This window comes from Falco naumanni, chromosome 14 (genome assembly GCF_017639655.2).
Source record: "Falco naumanni isolate bFalNau1 chromosome 14, bFalNau1.pat, whole genome shotgun sequence".
Lineage (NCBI taxonomy): Eukaryota > Metazoa > Chordata > Aves > Falconiformes > Falconidae > Falco > Falco naumanni.
The window spans coordinates 18,566,506-18,593,512 of NC_054067.1; the positions used below are offsets into that span (position 1 = coordinate 18,566,506).

The 27,007-nt window shown below is 38.1% G+C and overlaps 1 protein-coding gene across 1 annotated transcript in view; it reads right to left on the reverse strand.

Annotated features, from left to right (window-relative positions):
• Nucleotides 1-27,007, reverse strand: part of PCDH11X (protocadherin 11 X-linked) — a 508,255-nt gene that overhangs the window by 130,248 nt on the left and 351,000 nt on the right. The window contains 1 exon segment of the mRNA XM_040614703.1: nt 10,016-10,214. Within this exon segment, the coding sequence (XP_040470637.1) occupies nt 10,016-10,214 (199 nt within the window).

The following is a 27,007-nucleotide window of genomic DNA, read 5'->3' on the forward strand; positions in this document are numbered from 1 at the left end:
ACTAACTTATTGCAAGAACCTCCATGAAACAGTTGATCTAGCAGTCTGGTGACTCTGCAAATTAAAACAGCACGATGCCAGCCCACCACAGTACTAACCAGCAGCGTTGGCACCTCTCCTCAGCCACACATGGCTCCTACCTTTTCACGTAATGACGATTTACCCAATTCACATCATCATTAACAGTGTGACTGAACTTAGGGAATCCAATACAAGACAAGCTAACCATATATTTTTAGAGGATGAAATTTAAAAAATAAAAGACCTGATATGCTCTCAGAAGCATTGCTAGTGCAGCATATAATATTTGTATAGATCTGCACCACTTCTATTGTACAAGTATTACTGATGATTTTTACTGCAAGTGTATTGGGAGCATAAAACCAGCGTAACAGCAATATTGTGCTCAGAGCCCTACAAATAAATAGCAAATTTTCTGTCTGTAATCCAGGGAGTTTACCATCTAATTCAAACTGAAACATGGGAATTGATATGTACAAATAACCAAGAGAACATGAGAGCAGGATGGGAATTATGCAGGGGATACATGAGACAGGAGCTTTTGGCACTACTGAAGCCAGCAATGTACAGAGACAGACATAACTGAAAATGTTTAAGAACAATTAGAATGTCACTTGGTTTCATAACAAAAGTACAGAATCACACAACCTTCTGGATAGAACACAATCCATACAAAACCCCACCACTAAGTAGAAAGTAGCACATTGTTTAGTGTTATTAAATAAAAAGGTCAGAATCTCAATCTCTGATATAACATACATCCAAAAGTATCATAATAAATTTTTTTCCAGCTTGAACCAGACAAATATATTCTATTTTTCAGAATGTGTAGATAATACCAGTTACCAGTAGGTTTCAAGAGAAACTAGTGTTACACTGGCTGGATCAACAGCATGTAGCAAGGACACCAGCCCTGCATCCCCCTGATGCAAAGCCTGTTGCAGGTGTTTCTCAGCCTTCCCTTGGTCTTAATACAGCAATGCCAAGGTTTGAAAAGTAACCAGAAAACAAAAGGATCGCAATGCAGATTATACAACCTCAAAAAAATACAGAAACAGCAGTTAAAAACCTGATGCTTTTCCAGAAGACTAAAAGATATTTGAAGAGTTAAGGCAAAAATATCTCCCTTATTCAGGAATATATGGATATACACGAGCTTTTTGAAACAAAATATCTAGTTGTTCCTAATGCATACTTAAAGACTGAATCCTATTTCCCACACCAACAGTCCAGTTTAAAGTAAAAGATCAGATTAGAGGATAACCACATCTCTACCTAAAGAAGGACGACAATCACTAGATTTATTGAGCTGATCAGATTTGACTCAGCAAAGTGTTGTGACTTTAAGTGCACTGTAAATTTGGAATCCTCTTTGTTCAATAAATACAATTCTTATGTTTAATTTCTAAGACAGACTGGTAGCTGCAGACAGTCATTAAATATATTTCCTGAGATACTTCCCATTAATCACAGTGAAATCAAGTAATAAATTATGATGCTTCAAATGAAAATGTAATAATGCAACTTTTCACATGGAGTAAATTATATTAAAACCAGATTTTTTTCCTATATTTCAGCTTTTAAAACAGGAACTAGATACTAACCAACATCTTAATATTTCATTCTGCTAAAAGCTCCTCCCAGTGCCACTGAGTAGCTTGACTTGAAAAAGGAAAACAAATTGAATCATCTGTGTTTTCCTATTCTTAAAATAAGAAAGAAGTGGAAGTCTGAGATGAAATAAGAAAGACAGAAGACAGACATAAAACGAATTGCTTAACGGCTCATAAGTAACTGAAAAACAGATATCTCATGAACTTTATCTTAGTGTGTGGGTGGCCCAATAAAACCAGAAGCAGAGAAAGGCTTATTGTCAAGAGACGTCCACACTGTCCCCCAGCCCCACGGAAGCCCTGCTGGAGCAGGGTGACTTTGCTGCCCTATTGTCCCGCTGCTGCCTGGCACTTGTGCCCGGTCTTCACACTTGTCATTTGCAAACCCAGTGGACAAGATAAGGGATTGCTTTGCTCGCAGAGGTCTGCTTCCCTGTGATAAACTTCTATCTCATCCATAACTAGATTTAAGATACGTAGGATACACTCGTCTTCAAAGCTGCCACCAGAAGGGAAGTCTATCAATGACTTCAGCTTTCATATGCTCCAGATAAACTTTCCGTTTTAATCTGTGCCCTTTGTGACTTTTCAAGCTATCATAACCATCAAAGCCCTAATACACTCCTGGATACAGGGTGCTCCAAATTAGATTCCATTTACCCAGCCAAACTTCAGGGCTTCTATTTACTGCAAATATGACAGCTAGTCAGATCTAAAATGAGTTTGAAAAAGTAGAGGGAAGAAATTTGTTCTCTATCTACCTCTGCCCCACCAGGCTGCTTGCTATAACAATATATTTTAAAACTTTCATAACCCTCAAACAGAAAAAAATAGGATTATCCATTACCATGTCAGCTTAAGTGATAATATAAATACATATCACAGAACATCTGCCAGTAAATCACTGTTTATAGATGTCAGGTCTCATTTATTATTAAAAAAACAACGCCAAACCCCCCACAAAACAAAACACTTTAAAACCTTCCTTATTATTTCACAAGAAATGACTGTTTTCTAAACTGCAAGGCGGAGCTATTCTTTCTAATCTTTTTATACAGAGTAACTTCTATTATCAACCTCAGTCAAGAGTAACATTAGACAGTATCCACAAACCTGTTCTTATTGCCTGAATTACTTCATCCCAGTATGTGGTCTAGAAAACACAACAGATTTTCCCCAGTGATTCTCCTCATCGATCCCCACTGATTTTGCATGAAAGAATATGGCACATCTTGGAAAACCTGCTTTTATCTTACTTTTCTTTGAACAGTAGAAAATGCACATCAAGGCATTATACTCCAATATCAACAATCAAACAAACATCTAAAATTCACTTCTAGAACAATTTATAGAGAGTGTTACTTCTTCCCAAGAAGTGTAAGGTTTTCAAAACCAGTGGCTGTCTGTAGTGCTGTGTTTGACCGATGGGGTCTGAGCAGTACAATCTTTTTGGTTTTGCATTTTTTCACCTAATCTGCTTTGCCCATTTTTCCCCTTTGTGCCAGCTGCCTTAATAACTCTTAAGTCAGGCACTCTGGGATCAAATTACCAATTAATGGAATTACTTCTGAATATGCAGTCTGTACCCTCTCAGGTACAACCAAAAATCCACTTGCAAAAGACACTCACCTGTATCACTGCCAGTTCACTTGTCCAGTCTGACCTCTTCCCCCCTCTCCAGTCTCCAGTCATTAACAAATCAAGAATATTATAATGTTTTGTTTTATAGGAGTTTCTGTTGGCTTATTTCACTGCATGCGTTCAGGACTAGAAAGTCATTTTATTTTAGAGACAGCTGAAGCTTCTGGAAAATCCACACAACTGTCAGCCCTGTGACATTCAATGCCCTCAAACACATTCCATGCAGATATAAAGCTGGACGTCTAAAGGAGAAATACTTTAAAATGTGAATGTTGAGCACATCCTGATTTTGATCTCTTCCAGTTCCCCATCTTTTAAATCAAACAGCCACTTAATGATTGCTGTGGTGGTTTATATGTACGTGATTCATGGGCACGCTCTCAGGAGGTCATCGGAAAGGTTGGCATTTCACAAAGTGGTACAGTACCGTAGTCAGCCATTACATTCTTCCACCTACGTGCAAGCTAATTTGATTAAAGGTAGAAGATCAATCAAACTCTATTGCTTCAGAAAGATTAATTACCTCAGCACTTTCTGAATTAATTATTAGTGTTCAGCCATGGGGATAGAAAAACCCAATACAGTAGAAGTAAAAGGACCCAATGGGCAGATGTGGTAGACTGGGAAGTATTTTAGCCCAAGATTTATTATCTTTAACTAATGACAGTGTCTTCCTTTTTTACTCATATTAGACCGAAGTGCTATAGTGTGTTTATAACTAAGCACCAACTGGATTAAAATATTAGTTACATCACAATTTACTGTGGAATTAAAAGCAGACAAGAAAATGATAAAAAAATGAAAACACCATTAAAAAATAATAACCATACCTGCTGGCAAGCACTCCTAGCCCTAGTTTTTGGACAAGGAACAAGATACTTAAAACTTTGTACTTTTATCTTCTCTTGTGCCCCAGCATGAGGTCTGAAGCCCAGCTGCCAGTGCAGTCTTATTGATGATGTTTAAAGAGTATTTCAGCAACTGCAGAGTTTCTGATTATCAGACAAGTCAGCATGGCAAACAACACAGCCGTTTTCCCCAGGGAGAGTGAGCTCCCCGCCTTCAGCTGTCTGCCATCGGCATGCAGCACTGCCCATTGCTTCTTCACTACGGCAGCAATGAGATTTACAGGACTCTGTGCGGGCGTTTGGCAGGTGATGCAGCACAGGCGTTAGCCCAGCATCCAGCCCGGGGCTGCAGCTGGAAGCCAAGGGCTAACACAGGACTGAGACTCAGCAAACACGCTCGGTGACAGCTTTTCTAGTACCGACATAGAAAAGGGACCTCTTGGATTACAGACTAGATTTGCTGCTATTACAGAGGGTGACATAATTGCCTTCATAAATTTTATGAAGCTTCTCTTTGAAACCAGTCGGCCTTCTTATTCCTTGCTTCTGTACCTCCTCATGGATCTTGTTTGAGCTTCCCAGATTTTGGTCCTTTGCTGGTTTACAGCCAGCACCTCTTCATTTGCTGGTGAAGCAGTCCAGCTCTTTGTTTTGGCCCTCGTTCTCTGTTATTACTTGAGAGCAGCCCTAATCCCCAGAAAACATTTATTTTGCAATTTAAACAAGCCAATTTAAACAATTCCTTTTTCTGTATACAGGCCTTTCGTTCCCTTGTTATTAATAATATTTTTTTACACTCATTTCTCATGAGTTCACCTTTCGTTAATGTGGGAAGCCAACACTATTCATAACAGCCAGCTGTGGTATCATCATTGCCTTGGTTCTGGGTTTTTTTTTCTTTCCTTTTTTCCCCCCATACTAGGAGTAATCCAGGATTTTTTCACAATCACATTAGGTACTGGTGATTTATAGTTTATCTTTGTAATACCCAGGTTTTTTTTTTCTTTATGTCATCTTCAGCTGGTGATTTATGTACTAGTTACATATACCCGTTCCTATGAGAAAGACTCTCAACTATTAGATTTCATCCCACTGCTACTACTCCAAATCCTTGGCAAAATCCAATTCTTGTGTCAAACACACCTCCTCCTCTATTTTCAGTGTTGCTTGGCTTTGAGACACCAGAATATTTTATTGACACATTCCTGCTTTTTAATGCCAAACTCATTAATGAAGATAATGATGGAGATTTTTCCATTCTTGTATTAATCTGTGTATTTTCTTTCTTAACTACTAATGCTCCACCTTAATGTCATAATAATAGTTATTAGCTCTTAAATCCATATAGACTAACTATACATGTATTCCCCAATACTAAAAATACATGTAATTGAAGTGAAATAACAGACCTAATCTAGTAGTATTCTTGGGAAAGCCACGATACCATTTAATTTATGTTTACATATATCTTAGTTTCTTTCTTGTAAATGTTTTCCAGTAGTGATTATTTTTGTTCCTCCACATGAATGCACTGAACCTGCTCTGACTTTTAGTTCTTTATCATCGTTCTTCATCAGCTTGTCTTTGCTCTCATCAACATCATCCTTATCAAAAATTAAGGCAAGGTGAAAGTGTTCTTTTAGTTTTGGGGAAGAAATATATGCTATCTTTAATCATGAACAGATGTCATCCCTGCTCCAAACCTCCTTCTTATGTGGCTAAATACCATAGATTACAGTATTAATTCCTCTTAAGACTAATTCTCTTGAAGCCTGATGATCACTTAAAGCCAGCACAAGCCTCGTCCCTGCTACTTATTCACTCGTTTGCTGTCCACAAGTAGTGCCTCATGTAAGAAATGGAATTGGGGAATTGATCTCTTTGAAAGTAAGTTCCCCCTGCTATATCAGGTTGAACCCAGATGAATTCTTTTATCCAGTTCACCCAAGCAGCTCTACAATTGCTTGTAGTGCCACAGCAGAAGGTGCAGTTGAGAGATACAAACAAGCAGCCACAGACACCCTGGTAACACCAGCTCAAACTGACCATGAATTTACATCTATCAGCTCGCCTTTTGACCATCCTTTCCTTAGCTTTACACCTTCCCATTTTAAAGACAATTTTCTTGGCTTAATAGTCACTCATTCATGTTAAATATCCTTACGGAGTTGCCCTCTCCTTATTTCAGTGTGATTTTCCTCATTATTTAATTGCAAGTTACATTCAGTTTTTCTGTCCCCTGTCCCCCCACACACACCCCACCCCCACCCCCAGCTGCAATTTCCGCAAGTTTCTGTAAATTTCCAATTTCTGCAAATTCCCAAGTTCTTAGCTGAACTGGGCATAATCTACCTTCTCCATATAAAAGCAAGAAAAAAAAATATTCTCTAAAGGGAAAAAAAAAGGCAGATTGTTTTACTAAGGCTACAAAAACAGGTGAAACTGAACTTTGTCATGAATATGTTATTATACATGAATTAAATAACCAAGAGTAACTGGGGTTAACATGTACCTTTCAACCCCTTTGTCAACCCCTTTGGTCAACTTCTCTGCTTACAGCCACTGGGTGGGCACCAGTGGGAGGCAGTTTGCTATGGAAGGTTACCAAAGAGAATTTATTACTCTCTATGTTTGTAGTATGTTTTATATTTAAACATAAGATGGGGTGGCAGATGGAGGGTGGTGGTGGTGGTGGAAGGGGCAGGGGGAAAGTTGCTATGGTTAAAATCCTTATCACTAGGAGTTATTGGAGCATCTGAGCAATTTATGAGCAGAAAATATATGAATACCATGTACATTAGTGCTGTTACTTAAGGATAATGTACTGTACAAACCTACATGGATTTTTATATTACTATTTACTTAGTGTGACAGTTTATTGGCATCTCTTCCTTATGATGCACCTACCAAGCTGAAAATTACACTTTTTGACGAGGCAACTGAAGAGAACACAAATCATTTTAAATAGCCTATCTCTAATTTTAATTAGTAAAGTCAACTAATTTTAAAGGTGTGCATATAAATTGCCCACAGGTCTCTAACCATTATATTCTTACAGTTATTCCACCCCCCTTGCTTCAATCCTATATCGGATGTGAATTTGTAAGGATTCCTCTCAGCAATATTTCTCAGCTTTCGTTATTCTGAGTTATGCTCATCTTTCAGTGTTTTCTAACAAATGCTCTGATACTGCTAATAAATTGAAAGTTTCCCAAACACAGTACTTTCCAATATTAGAGAAACAAATAAAACCTAAGAACTGTATTCAGGAAAAACAAGAGGGAGAAAACACTTTTGAATATATCCCTGTGTGATGTGGAATCTGTCATCAGCTTTCATAAGCCACTTAATGTCTCAGTAGGCTCTAGATGCTATTGAAGTTGTTTCATCCCAACTCTTATGTCTCCTTGGTAGGCAGCTGCACTAAATCACCATCAGATGATTAATCAGGCTTAATGTTTTAGACAATGTTTCAGATTAAGACAGGTCAGATATTAAAGATCTTGAGAGAGAATGAAGGCCATGCTTATTCTGTTGTATGAATTGAACTCAGATTATCTGACCATTCATTCCTTTCTCCCTTCACATTAACAACATTTTGGTCCATGAAGCGAGAACAGAAATACTTTGAATATATCATGCCACTCCAAATTAGATGCACAAAACAGCAGTCAAAAATCTAGCAGCATGTTTGTAGAGGAAACTATCAATTCAGAATGGCTTTCACTATTCCACTATTGACTAAATGTGTCACTCATGCACAAGTGAGCGAAATAAACTTCAGGCTGAACACTCATAGATCAGCACACAAGATATTTTGGTTGCTCTTACCTACATTAGGTCACTTCGCAGCAGTATACTTAATAAAACATATGCTGTGGGTCTTCCCCTTCTTTTTTACTTAGTTTTATGAGAGACACACAACAGACATCTATTTATATACGCTTTTTTTCTGCCACTAGATGCTGCCATTAATATAAGCATAAAACACTAAAAAGGGCCACAAACTACATTTTCTGCACTCTAAACATCACACTATATTGTGTCAATTAAATGCCTCAGTAAGATACAGGTTAGAAAGGGAAAAAAATCTTCAAATAGCATAAATGCTAATTAAGCTGTGATTTCAAGTTTAAAACTGAACTGTCAGGTAATTAGACAGGTGATTAAACTTTCTTCAACTTCACACTTGAAAAGACATCAGATGCCTGCTTAGTCTCCACACAGTGATATGTGTCAATGATATTCAGATGTCAAAGCTCTGTTACTTTTAGGGCAACATTCTAGAAGAGTAACGACACATATATTTCTTCTGAAATGGCAAAAACTGGGATCAAGAAGCACTGGTAAATCCAAAACCTGAGCCTCTTTTTGAACAGCAAGACAAGACCCACATGGCTGTTCAAACAGCTCCACATCTGCCAGGTCCTGTCCCACACTCTCTACGTGAAAAGACCCAAACACTGATTTCATGCACATCATGCTCACTTCAGTAAAGCATAAACCTTAGAGTTACAAACAACAAAACAGAACTGGAAAGCACGTTCAGATCATGAGCATGCACAGCAAAAGGAGCAAACACAACATATAACTTGGTATTTCCTTTCTTTTGAGTATATTTGTAGCCCTTTAGAGCCTCATTCTGTGAAGAATTTAGTTTGCCTAGAATATTCTTAAGGGCATAACGCAGTCTCAAATACGTAAACACAAACAAAAGCAAACAACGAATAATGTTTTCAGCACAATACCCAAAACCTCTGATGGTTCTTGTCAGCTCAGAAAACACAATATTCTGTCATGATTTCAGGAACCATAGAACTTTACAAATTTTTAAGAAGTCTGAAATGGAGGATACCCAGTTAATAGTTTATGAACTAAAAGAAAAGGAGAGATTGGACCTCATATGTGCAGACCAGCCCCCCAGCCCCCCCGCCTTGGGCAGCAGCAGGTGGAGGCAGCAGTGTGATTTGCAGAGCCGGCTGCATTTGTCAGAGCTAGCTCTGAGTCGAAGGCAAAGCTCTCTGCTGGATTCTGTATTTACCGGTGCAGAGATGTAACTACCTTCTCACAGAGCTATTTCAACTGCATAGGACTTACTAATTCATTCTTCATGTTACACTAAGGCAGCTGAAATACACCTTTCGGGCCAAGTTTTGCCCAGAACAGATGTATTTTCAAATCACTTATTAGGCCGCTAACAAGGCCTTAGAGGCTCACACACATTCAGGTGTCTCTTTATCAATGGCACAGTTCAATTTAATCCAGATAAAGAGCCCCTGGACAATTAACAGTTGACTAAAGTACAGTGGAGTCTCCAACTGGCTATCACATCACAGCAGAGAAAGCAATACCATTATCCATAGCTCTAGCGTGGTCCTCAGATATTGATTTTGCCTAACTGTTGTCAGTATCTTAAGAAGCCCGTGATAACAGTACAAGTAAGATGACAAACCCTTTTGAGATTATTACCACATACCACAGCTGCTCTCAAAAGACAAATCAAGAAACCCGTATTTCTGGAGACTGCAGACTCCTCACAGACCCACTCGTCACCCATTTCTTCCCGTTAACACAAACTACAACGTGCGGTAGCATTGCACAGGGAAACACACTAACAAGCGTAAACTCCCTCAGCACGGTATTTATGACCGTAAGGGCAAGTGTCAACCTCATCAGAAAGATCCTCTGCATACAGCACAGCAGATCTATAAAAACACCAGGTCATCCAAACCTCTTTTTATTTCTAATGGTCAGACTTCACATTTTTAGAAATATAGGGCTTCTTTGGCCATGTTAGAATCAACGTTTCGTTTTAATAATTGCCTGAAAAAGAAGCCCATGTTTGATACTGAAATGATTTAACAACTGAGATGGCCAGAGTTCATCACTTACTGGACTCCGGGTCTGAGTTGCCGTCTCCTTCTGTCCGGCTGTTGGGTGAAGCTTGCTCATAGTACTCCTCCTGGGGGAAGCCAAGGGGCAGAGGGTGCGATGTGCTAGCACCGCTTGTGGGTTCGTGGTCTCCGAGCCCACTGTCACTGCAGCTTTCCTGGGAGCCATCTGGTAGGTGAAACGTGACACGGCGCTGAGGCTACAAGGAAGGAAGAAAATTATATGGTTTCCACTACAGTATCAGTAATTGCTTAATGCAACCAATTTAGGAAATGTATTATTTCAGTTATCTGCAGAAGACGCATTATCTAGAGCTGTGCACAATTTCAGGCTTTCATGAACAGGCAGCGTGCTTTCAAACCCGCTTCACCTGACAGCACTGCTTTCTTCTATTTTTTAAAAATGTAAGCCCTGATGCAAAATGAAAGACACCTCAAACTAAAGAGATTCTGTCAGACTTCACAAGTCTTTGGATGCCTTTTGTATATTGAATTGGAGATTTCAATCACTTTTTGAGGCTCAATTTATTTCACTACTCAGTTTTCTAGTTTTCAAAAAACATTTTCTTTCCCATTAAAAGCTGTTCCACACTTTTGGGCCTAAAAATGTGACACACTTCTAATGTTGTTTGATTCTTCTAAGGCAGAGAAAGAAGAAACAATAACAAGCCTTATGTATGTAGAACAATTTTAATAGATTTCACATATCCATTAAACTAATGAATTAAAAGTAGATGCCACTACTCTCCTTCAGATATTTTCTCATGACCCCTTTGATTAGTATTATACCACAGACCTGTATCTTAACTGTAAAAGGCTGGAAGCTGGGAAACAAGAGAGCTGAAGAAGGAAAACATCACAGCACAGCTGTTGAAGGAAGAGCCAGGTGAAGTACCTGATGCATCAGGCATAGGACAGGATTTTCATTACTTAAGTGACTCTACATGATTTAGGAGCTGAATAACTGAAATGCAAATCATTCCCAGTATTAAGAGAAAATATGAACAATGAAATAAGTAGCGCTCTGCTTATTTCCACATGTCTTATTTCCATGCATTTCAGAAACATGAAACATGATTCAAAAATACCCCAAAATAACAATTTAAAATATTCTTAGCTTGATGTTACTCAAAATCCCATTTGAAAGGCAATGCAAAACTTTCCAGTTCCAGAACTGCTGGGATTAGTAAAGCTGGAGATAATATTTTAAATGCAATTATGCAAAAAAGTATATACTATGTTTATAATGCAGCAGATGTTATCAGAGGTCCCTAGATATTTGTTTCCTTTAGGTGATGGTGTTGACAACCATCAGTTATATTAAATTTTCACTAAAAAGTTAAGTTCCTCTATTTTTCAAGATCTCTGTGTATTACTGTGATATTATTACATATGCCCACAGACAGCTGCTGTGCAGTATGGTACAGCCAAGAAAATGGCAAGATCAACTTTACCTATGTAATACCTGACAGATGTGAGTGAAAACTCTTCTCAAAAGCTACCAGTAAGAAATTCATGTCTTTCCCAGAAAAATCTGTTCTAGTGCTTCACCATTGCTAACAGAGAGGTTTTCTTCTAATGTCTAACCCGCTTCTTTCTTGTTACAAAATAAATCACTTCTTCAGTCCCATCCATCATGGTCTGGTTATTCCCACTCATCTTTCAGGCATTTGGCACTTTTGTCTACTTCAAAATAAACAGACCTTATTATTTCAATCTGTCGTGTGCCTTCTGATATCTCTTACTACTCCGCCCTGCACACATGCTCACACATGCTTCTCTGTGCACTGCTCAAAACTCGTTACAGAGCTTCAGAGCTGACATCTTTAAAGTGTGGAGTAGAGCAGAAGGTTCATTTCACATCTCCTGCAGGCTCCACTACTGCTTTGCCTTTTTCATGGCAGCATAACACGTTTTCCTTGCCAGCCACCATAATGCCCAGCTCCTTTTCTAATGGTCTTTTGCTAGTTGTCCCCTTCCTGGTTATTGCCATTGGTTGCTGGAGCCTACGTGCGGCACTTTGCATTCATTCTTCCTGCCATTCTGTTTTTCCAGATGATTTCATGTGTTTATCATCAAGTACACTTTGCCTTCCAGTCCTGCTTTCCTGTTTACCAAATTTGCAGATTTTAGACTCTCCCTCATTTGGCAGATCTTTAAGAGAAATTTGAACAGATCAAGCCAAGACATCAGTTGAGCTCTGAAAACCTGAACACAGAATGACTTCCCATCACACGGGATAGAAAGAGAAGACATCTCTCCTGTGACTGCAGGAGAAGCTTTACAGCCCACTGGAAAAAAATTCAGATAGTGAAAGGTTCATAGCTAACACTGCACAGCCCCACAGTCCATCCCCCGTCCATCCCCCCCCCCCCCCCCGTTTTTTGGTGGGGTTTTTTTGTGTCACCACAAGAATCTTATTATTTAGCTGAAGAGCAAGCTGTCTGCAGCTGCTCCCAGGGCTCTCTGTAATGCTGGCTGGGACAGTGGTCCTGCTCCTCCACCACCTCTCTGACCTTTTTCCCACCACAGGCAGTAGAGATACATGGAACATTCAAAAAACAGATGGATCCATAGAAATTACTGATATGCCTTATCCTATTCTATTTCTTAACTATCAATTGCTTCTTATAGACCTACTCATGCCAGAAGTCTCAGTCAACTCTTATCTGAAAGTCTGAATAACTGAAGTTTTGTGGAGTTGATCCAGTGAAAATATTCCTGCAGCGTTTCTGATGTACTCCCCCCACATACAAAACTGCACCAAGATTGCCCAGAGGTATACCTACAGCATGTGGAAATGGAATATACTATTTCTTTGGTTCAAATGAGCCTGCTATTCACAGTGTCTATGAAAATCAACATTCATTGCATGAACTGTCTTGTAGAAATCACATATTTTGTGAGGTTTACATTGCCTTTGTGCTGTCTTGTGATGCCCACATGCTGTTTGGTACTCGTACTAGGTTGTATCTTCTCATCTCCAAGCTACCAGTGAATCTTAAGAATGAAGTATTTTTAAAATGTTATTAGCCCAAGTTTTAGCATTAGATACCAGTACTAGCTCTTGCAAATGGTTGGGAATACAATAGTTTCTATTATGTGCAACTGGGATTCACTAACTTTAAACAAATGAGTATTTATTTTCGTGGTTTGTTGTCAAAATACCACAAAAGTTCTTAAGCAGATCACAGCAAAGGAGACCAGAAAGTCACCAAGTCATTCTTTTAAGCTACACCAGTAAGCAAAACCAAAAACCATACCCCAAACAAAATTAAAAATCTCACTAACTAACCCTCATATTCAGTGAAAACCTGTAAATACTTAGTTACATACACTGAGGTGTTATTAGTAGGAAAGATAAAACCCGTACGATTTAAAATAAACTGGTATCAGCTAAAGGCTCATGATTTTTAATTTGATAGTGTCCCTGTATGTCACACCTGATAACGCTGATGACAGACCAGTTTTGGAAGAATTTATCAAGATGAAAAAAACCCCGTTATTTCTCTATGTGGCAGTGCTGCCATTTTCTTAATTCAGGCAGGCATCAGACAATGATCTGGAACAAGTAATTCTAATAAAATTTTGCCAAAAGCTGGGACTTATCTTCTGTCACAATTATTTTGGAAATTTCCTCCTTGAGGCATTTAAATTTCAATTTATAAGATTACAAAATATCCTCAGACTCCAGCTGCTTTTCTATTTATCACCAAAGGGAGTTAGCACCGACAGTAATAGAATAACAAGGATTATGATTTGTTTTATTTATTTGACTGACAGTTAGGATATTTTTTAAAAAAGAGAGAAATGCAAGCAAACTCATTATATATTCTTAGTGGATTTTGAAAAAAATGATGTAGGAACTTGTAATATAGACAATTAGACTGATAGGGGAAAATGAAGTGAAAAATTTAGGAAAAAAGTACAGTAGCATATAGTTTCTCAGAATATTTAACAATATTAAATTACTCTTTATTGGTATGAAAAAAGAATTTTGCTTCCAGAGATGTCATGAACCCAGACACAAATTCTGTCAAAGGTCTCACATAGCATCCACTGCATTTTGCAAAAGCACTGTGTGTCTGGAGGGATCAAATTATCTCAGAAAACTGCAAACCTTTTACCCTCATTATTGAAATTTATATGAAGACTGATCAAAGCCCCAAACTATTCTGTGTTCAATCTTTCACTACAATAATTAGACTGTGGCAGTGGGAATAATAAAAGATGAGTCTAAGTAAATAGCTTTGGATACACTGAAGGGATGATTTCTGGAATTATACACCAGGGGTTAGCCAATTTATAATCAAAAACTGAAAAAAAAAAGGGTAATAGAAAAAGCAGCAGATATCAACTGAGGAACATTAAACTATTAACCTTATTATCTTCATTCATTGAAGCAAATTAATATCCTTTTAAAAGGAGATCATAAAGAAAAAATAATACTGTTTGAATTATGTTGAATTAATTATATTATTTAGATGATACTTCTGACTTAAAACAGACCTTATTTTTGAGATGCTGTGAGATAGCATAGATGTAAAAGAATAGGACTGCTTCAGTATTTCTCTCCACTACTAACAGCCAGTGAATAAAGAATTAGTAAAAGAATATTGTTTAAGATCTAGATTTGCTACTAACATTCATTTTCTCAGTTGCTTATGTCTCTCAAATGCTAGGAAGGTACGAAATGCATGCCTTAACCAGACGATGAGTACCTTTAGTTAGGACCAGTACTTCTCATTTGTTAAAGAAAATCCCTAACCAAACTATAATTTCCAGGTAAAATCTTTTATACTGAACTACCACCTTCTGTTCCAGACTGACTACCTTTTGTTCCATACGCTTTGATTGAGACACACAGGACCCAGCTATTATCAATGTAAAATTCTCAGAATAACATGAAAAAAAAAAAAAAAACAAACCCAAAAAACAAAACCCACAACAAACCAACAGTTTGAAAGGATCCAACTACAAACCCAAGGGGAAACATGTTTTTGTGTTGAAACTCATGAAAGACAAGCTTGTGTTTTTTTGTTTTTGTTTTTGTTTTTTTTTCTTTCCTTTCCCTATACTTAGTAGTGTACAGCATAGCTATTGTGGCCCAAACAGTTTGTATCAATTTTTTTATAAGTCTGTATTTCACAGACATACTGCAGCCTACAGCATTAAATCTAAGATCTTACTATGTTGATTACTTTGTAATGGATACAATACATAATGTAGCTCATTATCAATTTTCACTCAAATTAGACTAACTTCTAAATTTTTACCAACAGTGATCTGTATTTCTTTAGGAGCATCTATGCTGAAAACTCTTGGTCACCAATATTGCACACAACTAGAATCACTACTATAGTCACTTTTTCTGATTTAGGAGTTGCTTTTGTATAATTTCTTCAATATGGCCTGCAGTGATCCAGTGATCCTGCACAGGAGTGTTTGGTTTTTGGGTTGGTTTTTTTTTTGTGTGTGTTGCTTTTTTTTAAGAGCAAAATGAAGGGCTTGTTTTCTGAGAGAAGGGAGAGAGGTAGCATGCATCAAAGTGACAATATCCAGATGATTACAGAAGTCCAAGCTTAGTGGACATTAAAATCAGTGTTTTCCCTATCTCACATGAAAAAATAATGCCCTCAGCTACTGCCAATACTATTAGTCTTAATTGCATCTCATACAGTTCAGGCTGTTTGAAGAAGCCCTTCTTTTTATTGAATGAGTTTAGCTGTATCAGCTACTGTCCTATCTTTATTGATCGCATCCCTTTCAGCTACTGATTTTCTATACAATTGTCAAACAGATCTACTTTTTTCCAAGTTTACCATATTTACCCTTTTACATATTCACAAAACATTATATTTTCAGCTATTTAAATAATCAGAAATGTAGTATCATCCTTTTGACATCCTTGTTTCTAGTCCTCCTGATATAGTATTAAGAACTGGTATCTTACATCCTCACTAACTACTAATGGAAAATACAGCATCTGGCCTCCTTCTCAAGAAGAGAATGCTTTAATAAATACTCCAGAGTTTTCCTCACCGTGATTAACAATCTAACTGTTCTATTGTAGTATGTGAGATAGGTACACAGTTTTAGGCTTTCACTTATTATTGATTTAAATAACTCCTCCCACTTTACTAATTTATTTAGATGCAGGAAGCATTATCTATTAATTTCGAAGAGGCAAGTAAAACTCGGGTGATTGCACAGACAAATGCAAATTCAATATGGATAATTATCCTAGACAGATTGTTTTTCAGTGAAAGAATTACTGCCTCCACAGCAAAACAGCGGAGCAGACGGTGCCCCTTTACCTGCTCAAATGCAAATTACTTAAAATTGTCAGATCTCGTAGCTGGATTCACTCACACAAAGAGCTGGCTTGAGGGATGAGAAATAATCTTGCAAGACTATCTTGTAACTCTACCACACTCACTTACTCAGGGTGCCTTTTTAAAATTATACTTACATGCCCCTACAGGCATTTCTTGCAGGCATGTAAAACTGCACCTAACTGATAAGCAAAAATGTCATGTATTGCAGCTATTGGCTATTGCAAATGAGTAATTCTGTGAAACCCTTTTTCATGTGGGTAAGGAACAAAATCTTTTTTAAAACCACCTACTTTAAGAAGCAAATTTTCACTGATGTCATTTCTCACTCAAGTAACTAGAAGTTACACCAATACTCCCATCCTCCTTTTGCGGCACAAAGGTCATGGAACAAACTCATTAGGCAAATCATAGCTGAACAAAAAGAATTACAGACCTGGAACTTCACAAATTTCTGATTAACAACCTCAATGGGTATTTATTTTCAGACTCTAAGCCTCATTGTACCAAAGAGTATATCTCACATGACATTTCCCAGTGACATGTAACAATTACATTGTGTTTTCTGAGCTTCTTGAGATAACAACAATGAACTGAAATAAAAAAGCAAATAAAACTGAAAATAACATTTAAAGCTTGTCAAACATTTTATTTAGCTTTTGAAAGGCAGTTATTGTATGCTAACTAGATGTCAAAATGAAAGCTGAAAGCATGCTTTTTAAAGTTTAATTCTTGTAAGTCTTCAATTTGACATGTGATTAAATAAAAATTACACATGAAAGTTGCACTATGGCTGTGCTGTTGCTAAGGTTGAGAAATAGGAAAGCCTCAATTCTCATTGTTTTTTTAATACATTCTTCACTTTCCAGGTTATCATCTTTGATATTATTATATTGAATGCTTGATTTCTGATAGGCAAAGCCATTTTAGTTAAAATAACTTAATAATTAACAATAATACAGAAACATTTTGGTAGTAATTTACATCACTTCTGACCGCTGATCCAACAACATGGATCTTTATTAGCAGAAATGGTAAGCAGGTGTTATTACAGTTGTGAATATTTCTTTTACAAGTAACACAATTACCTAGTATTTTATTTGTGTTGATACTGAAATAGAGTAAATTTATACTTTCATAAATGTACATAGCACTCTATCTCTAACTTAATTCTGTTAATTTATACATTTCAGTTGTGGCCCAGATAAACAGATTTTATCCTTCTTCATGAGTAACAGTATAGATTTATGGAATAAAAAATGTTGTTCCAGTGAATTACTGACCTCCACCCCCTACTTTTGCATCACAGCAGTCAAGGCTAAGCCATTAAGTTCAAGTGTGATGAGGTTATTAGAGCTACAGAGACCTAGAAGAAATCTCAAGAACCTTATTCAATTTCCATTTGCAATTTTTTTTCTATTCAGTTTTTCATTTAAAGGTCAAATCTTTCTGAAGCAATACACATGCGTATAACTTCACAAGCCATCACAAGTGTTCACTCAAAGAGGCTTGAAAATGTGTCTCCACCATTTCTAACTAACAAACGAAGCTATTCTTATTAGTGTTTCCCAGAAAAAGGGACTTTTATCTAATTTTGCTTCTGTGGGTTGAAAGCATACTGAATTCAGGAGAAAAACAGAAACACATACTTTTAGTACGACATGTTCAAGAAGTATTCTTAAATAGTTAGACACAAATAGTTCTGCATCACTTTAGTTGCATTTCACGCTATAAAATAAATTTTGGCTTCACAGAACTTTTTCCTGCAGGTGTGGATAGGATATTTGAAAGGGATGTTTATTAAGCAGTTCCTGTGTAATACAGGCATGGAACAACTTTACGTTTCATATTCAGATATGTAGTTGTCAAATGTTGCCAAGAGCAAGTTGCAGTGTAAGCTTAGAAGCTGAAGAGGCTGAGGTGCCTCTTCAATAGAGAGAACGGAAGACAGACAGACAGATCTTCTCAACTTCTTCTAAAAATAACTCACATATTTTTTGATCCAAAGGTTTCTAGACTACATTTCCACCAATTTTTACATCATTTACAGCAGCCCTCCAAAGTCAAGGGGACTACGCATTGCTCGGGGCCCCCAGCGAGAAGCCAGCTCTTACTATGCCCTGATAAAGAACCAGGTTTTCTGCAATATCTCCCAAAAAGGATGCAACACAAAAGTTAAAAAAATCATTTAAAGTGAAGGACCTTTTAAATGAGTAGAAAAGCAGCTCTTTGGCATGTCACTATCTCACTACATTTGTTATGACAGCACACCTTTGTTAAAACAGCATTTATTTTGTTACAGTGGCAAATCTATGATGTTTGATATCAGATGTTTTATTACCTAGAATGAGAACTGATGATAGTAAAAATGGAAGGATGGAACTAATTTATTTTATGCAGCTGTCAAAAAAAGCATCTTGCTCTTTCTGAAGAAGAGAAAGAATAGCCAAAAGATTGCTCTTTTACTCAAACTGGGCTTTCAGGAAACTCACCTTGCTTACAATGCAGTGAAAGAATTCTTTTTTCTGCTCTCTGTATCAGTATTTGCTTGCAACATTTATCTTTTTGGCCTTTAGCAAATATCCTTTAACCACCCAGGTTACCCATTCTTAATTTTAATTGTACAGTGTGTTTGCAATCTGAGGTCACCTATCTAAAGTACATTCTCATGGCAACCATAATTAGTCCACCTGTAGGTGAAATGATTAAGGAAGAGGTAAAAGTATACAAGGAAACCTGCTGGACTGTGTACAATAAAGCTGTAGGCCAAAATTTACAAGGAGTGATGCAGCTTATGCTTCATTTGCTTTGTAGAAAGCAAAATTCCAACATTTCGCTATGCAGACTTTTATCAGCATTATACTCTTTAGTGGACACCAGTGGTCCAGGACAACCTTCCCTGGATCAAGAAAATTTTCACCAGAAAATGTACCACTGAGAAGAGCCAAAGAAAGTTTCCAGGGCCAAAACATGTACCCTTAAATTGCTTTTCCAATTGTCAGATGAAGTTTTGCTCTAAATATAAGAAATTATTCCATATACTGAAATAAAGGATTTTTTGACTGGGACGTCTTGCTTTCTTTCAGTCTTATGTTACTGAAAATAGAAGGATTCTATGTGATAAATGCCACTTTGAACACGGTTGCAATACTTTGGTGTTATTTCACATATATGAAATATCCATTTTTCTCTCCAAGTTGTTTTAAGAAAAAGCATTATGTTTTATTTTATTACAGTCAAAATATCTCCCATCTGCATCACTATTTTCAAGCTTAACTTAGAAGAGTGACAATGAATAACTTTTTACCTGTTATTTATAGTAGAATACATGAAATATTCAGAATTACTAAAGTGAGCTGAGCTACACACTACTAACACATTCTTAAATGGATGTCTGAAATACCTGTCTGTAAATGGGAAAAATTCTACAAACTGCAATGCTGTGTTGTGTCATTGATCCTTTGCTCCTACAGAGAGATGTCTCTGGAAAAGTCCTTTCAGATAATCTGAACACATAACCGGCTTTCAGCATTCACCACTTGTATAATTTCAGTAAAGCAAAATATAAAGCCATTAGCTTTCCCTTGTTGCTCAAACCTTTCTAGCTTATTTTCATATTCACTGTGGCCACCCTTTAGGACTATTAAGATTACTTACTCATCTTTCTTCACGGAGCAAAATATACACTACTGAGTGCTGAAGGACCGTGGCATACGGCAGCCGGCACACAGGAACACCGCAGTGCTGGGCAGGAGAACGGGGGGGGATCCAGCCGCAGCCCTCGCAGCACCGCCGAGCCCCCAGGGTGGGTGGCCAGCCCACGGCCCATGGCCCTGTCACCTCTGCTCCGAGACCACCACCAGAGCATGGCTGGAAGCCCAGGCCCAGCCTGGTGAGGCCCAGGTGCCTGCTGAGGAACCCGGCTTCATAAAGCACAGGCCCGTGACCTTGAGCTGTTTTCCTGGGGTGTGGGAGGAAGCAGGCCAACTCAAGCCACCTCTGTAAGCAGAAGGTGAAACAAGTGAAGTTGCTTACTTGGTAACTCAAGGAGTCAAGAGAAAGCTATTAGTGCAAAAGTACATAAAGTACCAAGGGAAAATGGGAGAAAAGTCAGCAAAAGTGAGAACGGGGCACCTGCAGGGAGCCACAGAGGCCAGCTCCTCCTCATGGGGCTGCCGGCCACACCGCCTGCCAGGCCTCCGCCAGCAGCTCTGCGCGTACCCGTGCTCTGCTCAAGCAGCTTAGTCCCAGCCACTTACTGTATAAACCCCAAAACAATATTATTGTGTATCCATAAACAGCATAAGCCTGAGTCTGAGTCCCTGTGTCTCTGGAAAGATGCCCAAGGATGAGTGCCCCAAAGAGCTGAGAAATGCAAGGGGCTGAGAGGGAAGGCCAAAGGCACATGCAGCTCCCTGGCTGCCTTCGGTGCCCACCGCTAGTTCCTCACCCGCCATGCAGAAGATTAACACTACCACCACCTTTACTTCAGGATTATACAAATTTCATGTAAAGCTCAGTTAAATCACAGGTAAATCTTATTCTCCACACAAGCCACACTGAACTTGCAATACTATAAATCTGCAATACTTTCACAACCCTGACACCAAGGAGTAGATCAGGAAAGGCAACTTCTTTCTCTAGTTGATCCAGAAAAGCATGAGAGTGCTGAAATCCCTTGTAACATGCAGTCATGCAAAAACAAATGCAAGACTTCAGGTCTACAGTGTATTCTTACTGTAGTCTTTACTCGGGAGAAGGCAAATTGCTGTAGGTACCTGAAAACCAGGGAGGACGTCTGAAGTAAACCAGCAGGAAAAATGTGTGTGGAAAGGTAATAACATTAATGTCAGCAAAGCTGGCATAAATCTTGTGGGCAACAGGCATACACTATGGGCCCAGCTATCATCCACACACAGCTACACGTACGCGCACACAGACTCACATTCCTGTATGAATTACACTATTGAATACCCATGGCAACTGCCCTGGTTGCTCACCCTGAAATCGTTGTAATGCATAAATTTTCCCAACTAAAGAATTCAATTTAATTCTACTCTTTAAGATATTTCTTAGTGTTTTCTTATTTTCATTGGCATACAGCATCTGTGCTTTGCACAAAACAAAATGCTCTTCACACATTTTCCAGGCAAAATGTGTAAATACAGACTTGCAGCATTAATTATGTTCTTTCTCCTACTGTTTTTAATTAATTTGACCTTTGGTCCTATTTTTGTCAATTCAGAAGGCATACTGCAATCAGAAGAAAGCTACGGTGTAAATATTCTATTCTGCAAGTCACCAACTAAATGAGTAAGCAATGGAGCAAAATCTATAGCATGCAATTAGTATTATCCTTTTTTTCTTTAACTTCACAGAACTCATTAATAACTTTTAGTAGGTAAAATTGAAGCTAGGAACCCTCCTACACCTTAGGCGTATTATATTCTACCTTTGCACAAAAGAAATTCTTTTGATGTACTGGAAATCTTATTAATGGATTCACCAGAAAAGAAGCATGTAAGCTGGCAGAAGCAATTGCAAGAGGTAAAATGAATGTAAATGACAGATGAAAGAAAATTTCCATGCCGTTCAGATCAATATAAACAAAAGTGCTGCAGCAACCACAGCACAGAGATGAAGGGAATTCATCAAACTTGTATTTCAGATTATTTGTCCTGTTCCAAATGCACCCTCTGTGTTCCCGAGCTATGTTCTTCCTTTACCCAATTAATACTACATTAAGATGCACTCCTGCAGGGGCTTTTTCCTTATGTTGCTGAATTGAAGTTTTTTTCAGTGCACTCAGATATGGGAGGGGGGAGTGTAGAGAATAGCTTCTTGCTATTAAATACTGCCATTTGGAAAGCCTGTAATTGCAGCACTTAATAATTTTCTAAATACTCTAAGCCAGAATTAATTATCCCTGCTATTATTGCAGAACTATGGATCATATATTGGGTATGATGAAGAGAATGTGTGATAGAACACTTTATTGTATTCAGTGCATGCAGTGGGTGTGCAAGGCACTTAAACTATTAGAAGCAACAGGCTTCTCTACTTCAATTATATCACAGTATGATCATCAGGTATCTACAGAACCAGCTTTGCTCATTTCATGCTTTTTGTTGATGCCTAATTAAACACTTTTAGTACCTTTCTTTATACCAGGGACTAATCATCAATTTTAAAAGAATCCTACTTTATTTAAAATCGTATTGGTTCTTGGTGAAGAATCAGAGGAAGGTAAATGTTTATTGTTAAACAGCTTCCATTTCAACAGACTTTGAAATGTATTTTCATTAGTAGACAGAGAGCAAGGCACATCACGAACTTCAGCAACCGCCTTTAATGCAGTGAATTCTGCAGTCATCTAGCATTTTTCTATGGTGTCGAGGAATCAAAAATATCTGTAGCTACTGTTATAACTAATTGTTTAAAAATCCCTTTATGCAGAAGCTGGGTGAATGTAGGAGGGGTGGTGGAAATGGGAGGAATGGCTGCAGAACTGGTTGTAGTAAATTCTGCAGTAGAATTACTAACTGAAATGTATAAGACATTCAAACATTTTGAGATACGTAACAAAGAAAACATAAACATGGTATTTACAAGGGGGAAATCAAAGCCACAAAGAGATGAAGTTTCACTTCCAGAACACTGGATTCAGACCTTTGCGCAGAACACAAACTAAAGTGACTTTGATTTCATTCTAGTGTGTCAAAAACAACAACAAAAAAATCTTACAAAAACTATCAACCCCTCTACAAAAGAACCCCGATGCCTGTCTGAGATTCAGTGGGATAATGTTAAACTGTTGAAGCAGGCTCATTTTTTGAAAAAAGGCTGGCAGCATTGCTTTGGTTTCGAAGTAGACTGAGAAACCAGAAGTGAAGCAGCAGCCTGAAGCACACCAGCTGACTCTTCCCAGCAGTTCTAAAGACTTGGGCTGTGTTACCCAAGTTCTGTAGCTGAAGCAGAGACAGGGATTTATTTACTAGAGAAATGTACTGTCACATCTCAAATGAACACAATCAAAATCAGCACATATTTCAGTCGATGCTTGTGTAGCAAGGTGGCAAGATACTAAATGCTATCACGAGCAGTGAAACAAAAGAGATCCAGAGCAACACTTTGTCCCTTTCACCTACATCTCTAGAATTGCCTTTGAGACTCAGAACCATGATATGTTCATTTATTTCATAACAGAAGTAATGACTAATGCCGAAAGTCTCTGATGAAAGAGATCAAGCAGTTGTGGATGTAATTTCCCTAGCTGGGAGGAAACAATTTCCCCTTGTGTTACATGCCCTTGTGCTGGCTCACTGTAACCCCAGCCAACAAATTCACTTTCTGGAATTGTTTACATCCTTGCTTCAAAAGATATACCCCATTTCCCCCCCCCACACTGTTAAAGACTAAATCCACTCTTGGTACAGACTACAGTCTAATTCCCAGCTGACTCCCCAGAGACTCACATAAGAAAGAAAAGACAAACAACAACTACAAGAAGATGACTCTCCAGCTCCAATCAATAATTTGCCTGTCACTCCACAAGCACATTGCCCTATCGGCATAACTCTGTGAAGTTCCTTATCAGTGATGTACTCTTACACTTGCTAGGTAGACATTAAGCATTTTTGCATCCCATGGGTTTTGCATTTCAGTAAATCTCCTTCTGCCAGCAATACAAATGTACAATAACTGCCACAGACTGACAATAGACGTTAGGAATTTGAAAAACAGTCTATAGTGTAATAGTACTTTGTGCATATATATCATTCTCTACTCCAATGGGCTTTAGAAATATTAATTCCGTTTCAGAAAAACAGAGTAGAAAAGACAGTTATTAAACAGTTTACAAATCAACAAACCAAAACACAACTGGTTATGCCCTCTTGATTCTCGTGACTGAAGGCTAGACTAAGTCAATGGCAGAATCAAAAAATGAAATCAGGAGTCCTGGACAGAAAGGACACTGTTAGGCAAGTTGTAATTACACTGAATGATCTCCATCTATCATGCCTCCCCAGAGAAAAAGCTTTTCTCTCTCAAAATATACCAAAAAAAGGTATTTACATTCCACCAAACTGTCACAGACTGCCAAACTAGGGAATTATGTACGTGCATTTTGTAAGACTAATGCACAGAAATACAAGCACACACAGTATCACTTAAAACCATATCAAAGCCAGACAATATGCCACAAACCCAAAAGACAGTGACTCAATAAAAACTGTTTTCTGACTAGTTTGGCCAATACTAGTGGGTATTCACTGAAGTGAGTGCTAATGCAGTCTGTTTCAATGGAGCCATATGGATTAAAAAATGCCATTAGCAACATCATCTAACACTAAACCTCTGCAAGCAAGTGAAAGAACATATAATAATGATCTTATCTGCTCTAACAGGACTGAAAAACTGTTGACTGCAGAAGATGCATTCTGCCACATATTCCATCTGTGAGTAACAGACAAGTTCATTAATGGAAATCTTCAAATTAGAGCTGAGAAGCGCATGGCTAAGAAAGGACTGCCTTGACAAGCAAAGTTCCTGCTTAAAAACTCTACAGGTTCGTGAGGCTTAAGACTGAGTCATTACAATTGTCTGCTACCACTTTTAAACATGTCTTTTTCTTGTTCTAAAGTTGCATTGACAGCAGTGTTCCTGACAGTGTTTGCCACCCATTCCACGAGAATAGTCTGAGTTTTGGGAGAAGCTCTGAGCACGGAGCCTGAAATCTGTCACAGCCGACAACTCACCAGCTCTGCAATACAATGCAGAACTTAGATTAGAAGCATGGGTGTTCCCTTTTAGCATTTACGTCAATCTTACGTTTTGCTCAGCCTTTTAAAATGTTTCAATGTAGTAGCATCGCCCCCCTGACAGATGCATTACCTACATACGACAGACTTGATCCAAAAGCATCTCAAGTACTTCTTCCCCAGCCCTACCTCCCTCCAAATAACTTGGGTGAAATCAATGACAAAAGCCCCAGTAAAATCCAGACTCGTCATCTAAGACATGGTAACGGGGATCAGTTTGAAGACACACAAATCAGTGCTAAATCTTGAGCCCCAATAAGCTGTCACCAGCAAAACCAGACATCTCCAGAGAAAAAATGGACACTACTTGAAATTATGCTTCCCTTCGCAAAGGAAACATTAGTAGAGTTGTATTCAGTGATTTTCCTATATTAATCTTGCAATTCAACATTGATACAACTTGTATCAAAATATCAGAAGAAATTACATTCTACAGAAAATGACCGTAATATTTTTTCAGAAGACTGTTGGGGAGCTTCTTCAGGAATGCTAGCACAGAAGTTTCATGAAGCTTCATCATATTAAATGAATGCTGAAATGTTTTATGTTACTCATTTTAGAAACTCAAACAGAACACCGGAGTTCTGGCCAGCTCCAGCTCCACTCCAAATTCTTTTTCATTCAATTTTTCCAGTTCCAAAGCCAGGCAGGCAGGGAGCTGTTTTCAGCAGCAGGCCGCAGGAGAAGCAAGTGGCATATATCAATAGGACATCTAGGTAAAAGCCTAATGAGGGATGAAACAGAAAGGCCCCCATTTCTATTACCAGCCTAGAGGTAATCAAACAAAAACACAGGCAAATCGATGCAAATCCAAACCAGCCAAAAGGCATTAAATCACATACTAACACATCTGTCTGTAAAGGTTTGATTTTGTCCAAGCTTGCATCTCTCACAAGCACACTGCTACAGCTCCAGCCACAAATACTCTCAAATAAGCAACTGAAGTATTTAAAAAAAAACCCAACACACTGAAAGTGGTAACAGCAAATTTATCTTAACAGTCTGTATGTTTATCTTGAATTACTGCATAGGTACCTAAACATTCTGCTTCATTTTAAACACTAACCTGTGTAAAACCTTCTACTAAAACCTTGCATTTCATCTTCAATTAGCGACAGCTCAGCCAAGAGTCCTTATTGCCTCCCGGATAAGAGTACGGCAGCGAAGAACTAATTCACCCCCCAGCGCATGTACGAAGCCGCTGTGGAATCACGCTGCTGGGTATGATTTACTCAATAGGCTCTTGGAAACCGCATTAGCTCTCACACCAGCATTTTTTCATTTCTGCCGTGTTCTTTTTCATCTCGCCACAAGCAGCACATGGATTAACCAGTTCTTCAGCCATTTTAAAGGTTTCAAAACCCCAAAATAATCTCCCCAAGAGACCAAACTGAAAACAAACAAACAAAAAAACCCCAAATGACTCTTCTTTAATGTGTTTACAGTTTGCTTGTTCTGGGGTCACTTATGGAAATATTTAATGATATTGTGGTTAAGTTCAATGCAGGAACCAGACTGGATCCAGGTAATTTTCAAACAGCTGAAGACATCATGACTTCAGGTTTTTATTGTTTTGTTGATCCAAAATAATTACACTATTGTATACTGTTTGACTTCTGAACTATTTTGAGGAGACTCTTGATAACTCCTGTGAGAACAACAAAATAATTTGGTTTTCTGATAGTTTCAATGACTGAAAAATATTGAAAACCAAAGTGATTTTAGAAACATTTTCAATCACATTTGGTAGAGATCTTATTTCTTTTTCTCTTTTAAAAGGATCTCTTACCAGGTGAAATGTCATTTGCCAGAGTTATTTTGCTTTAAATTGCAAAA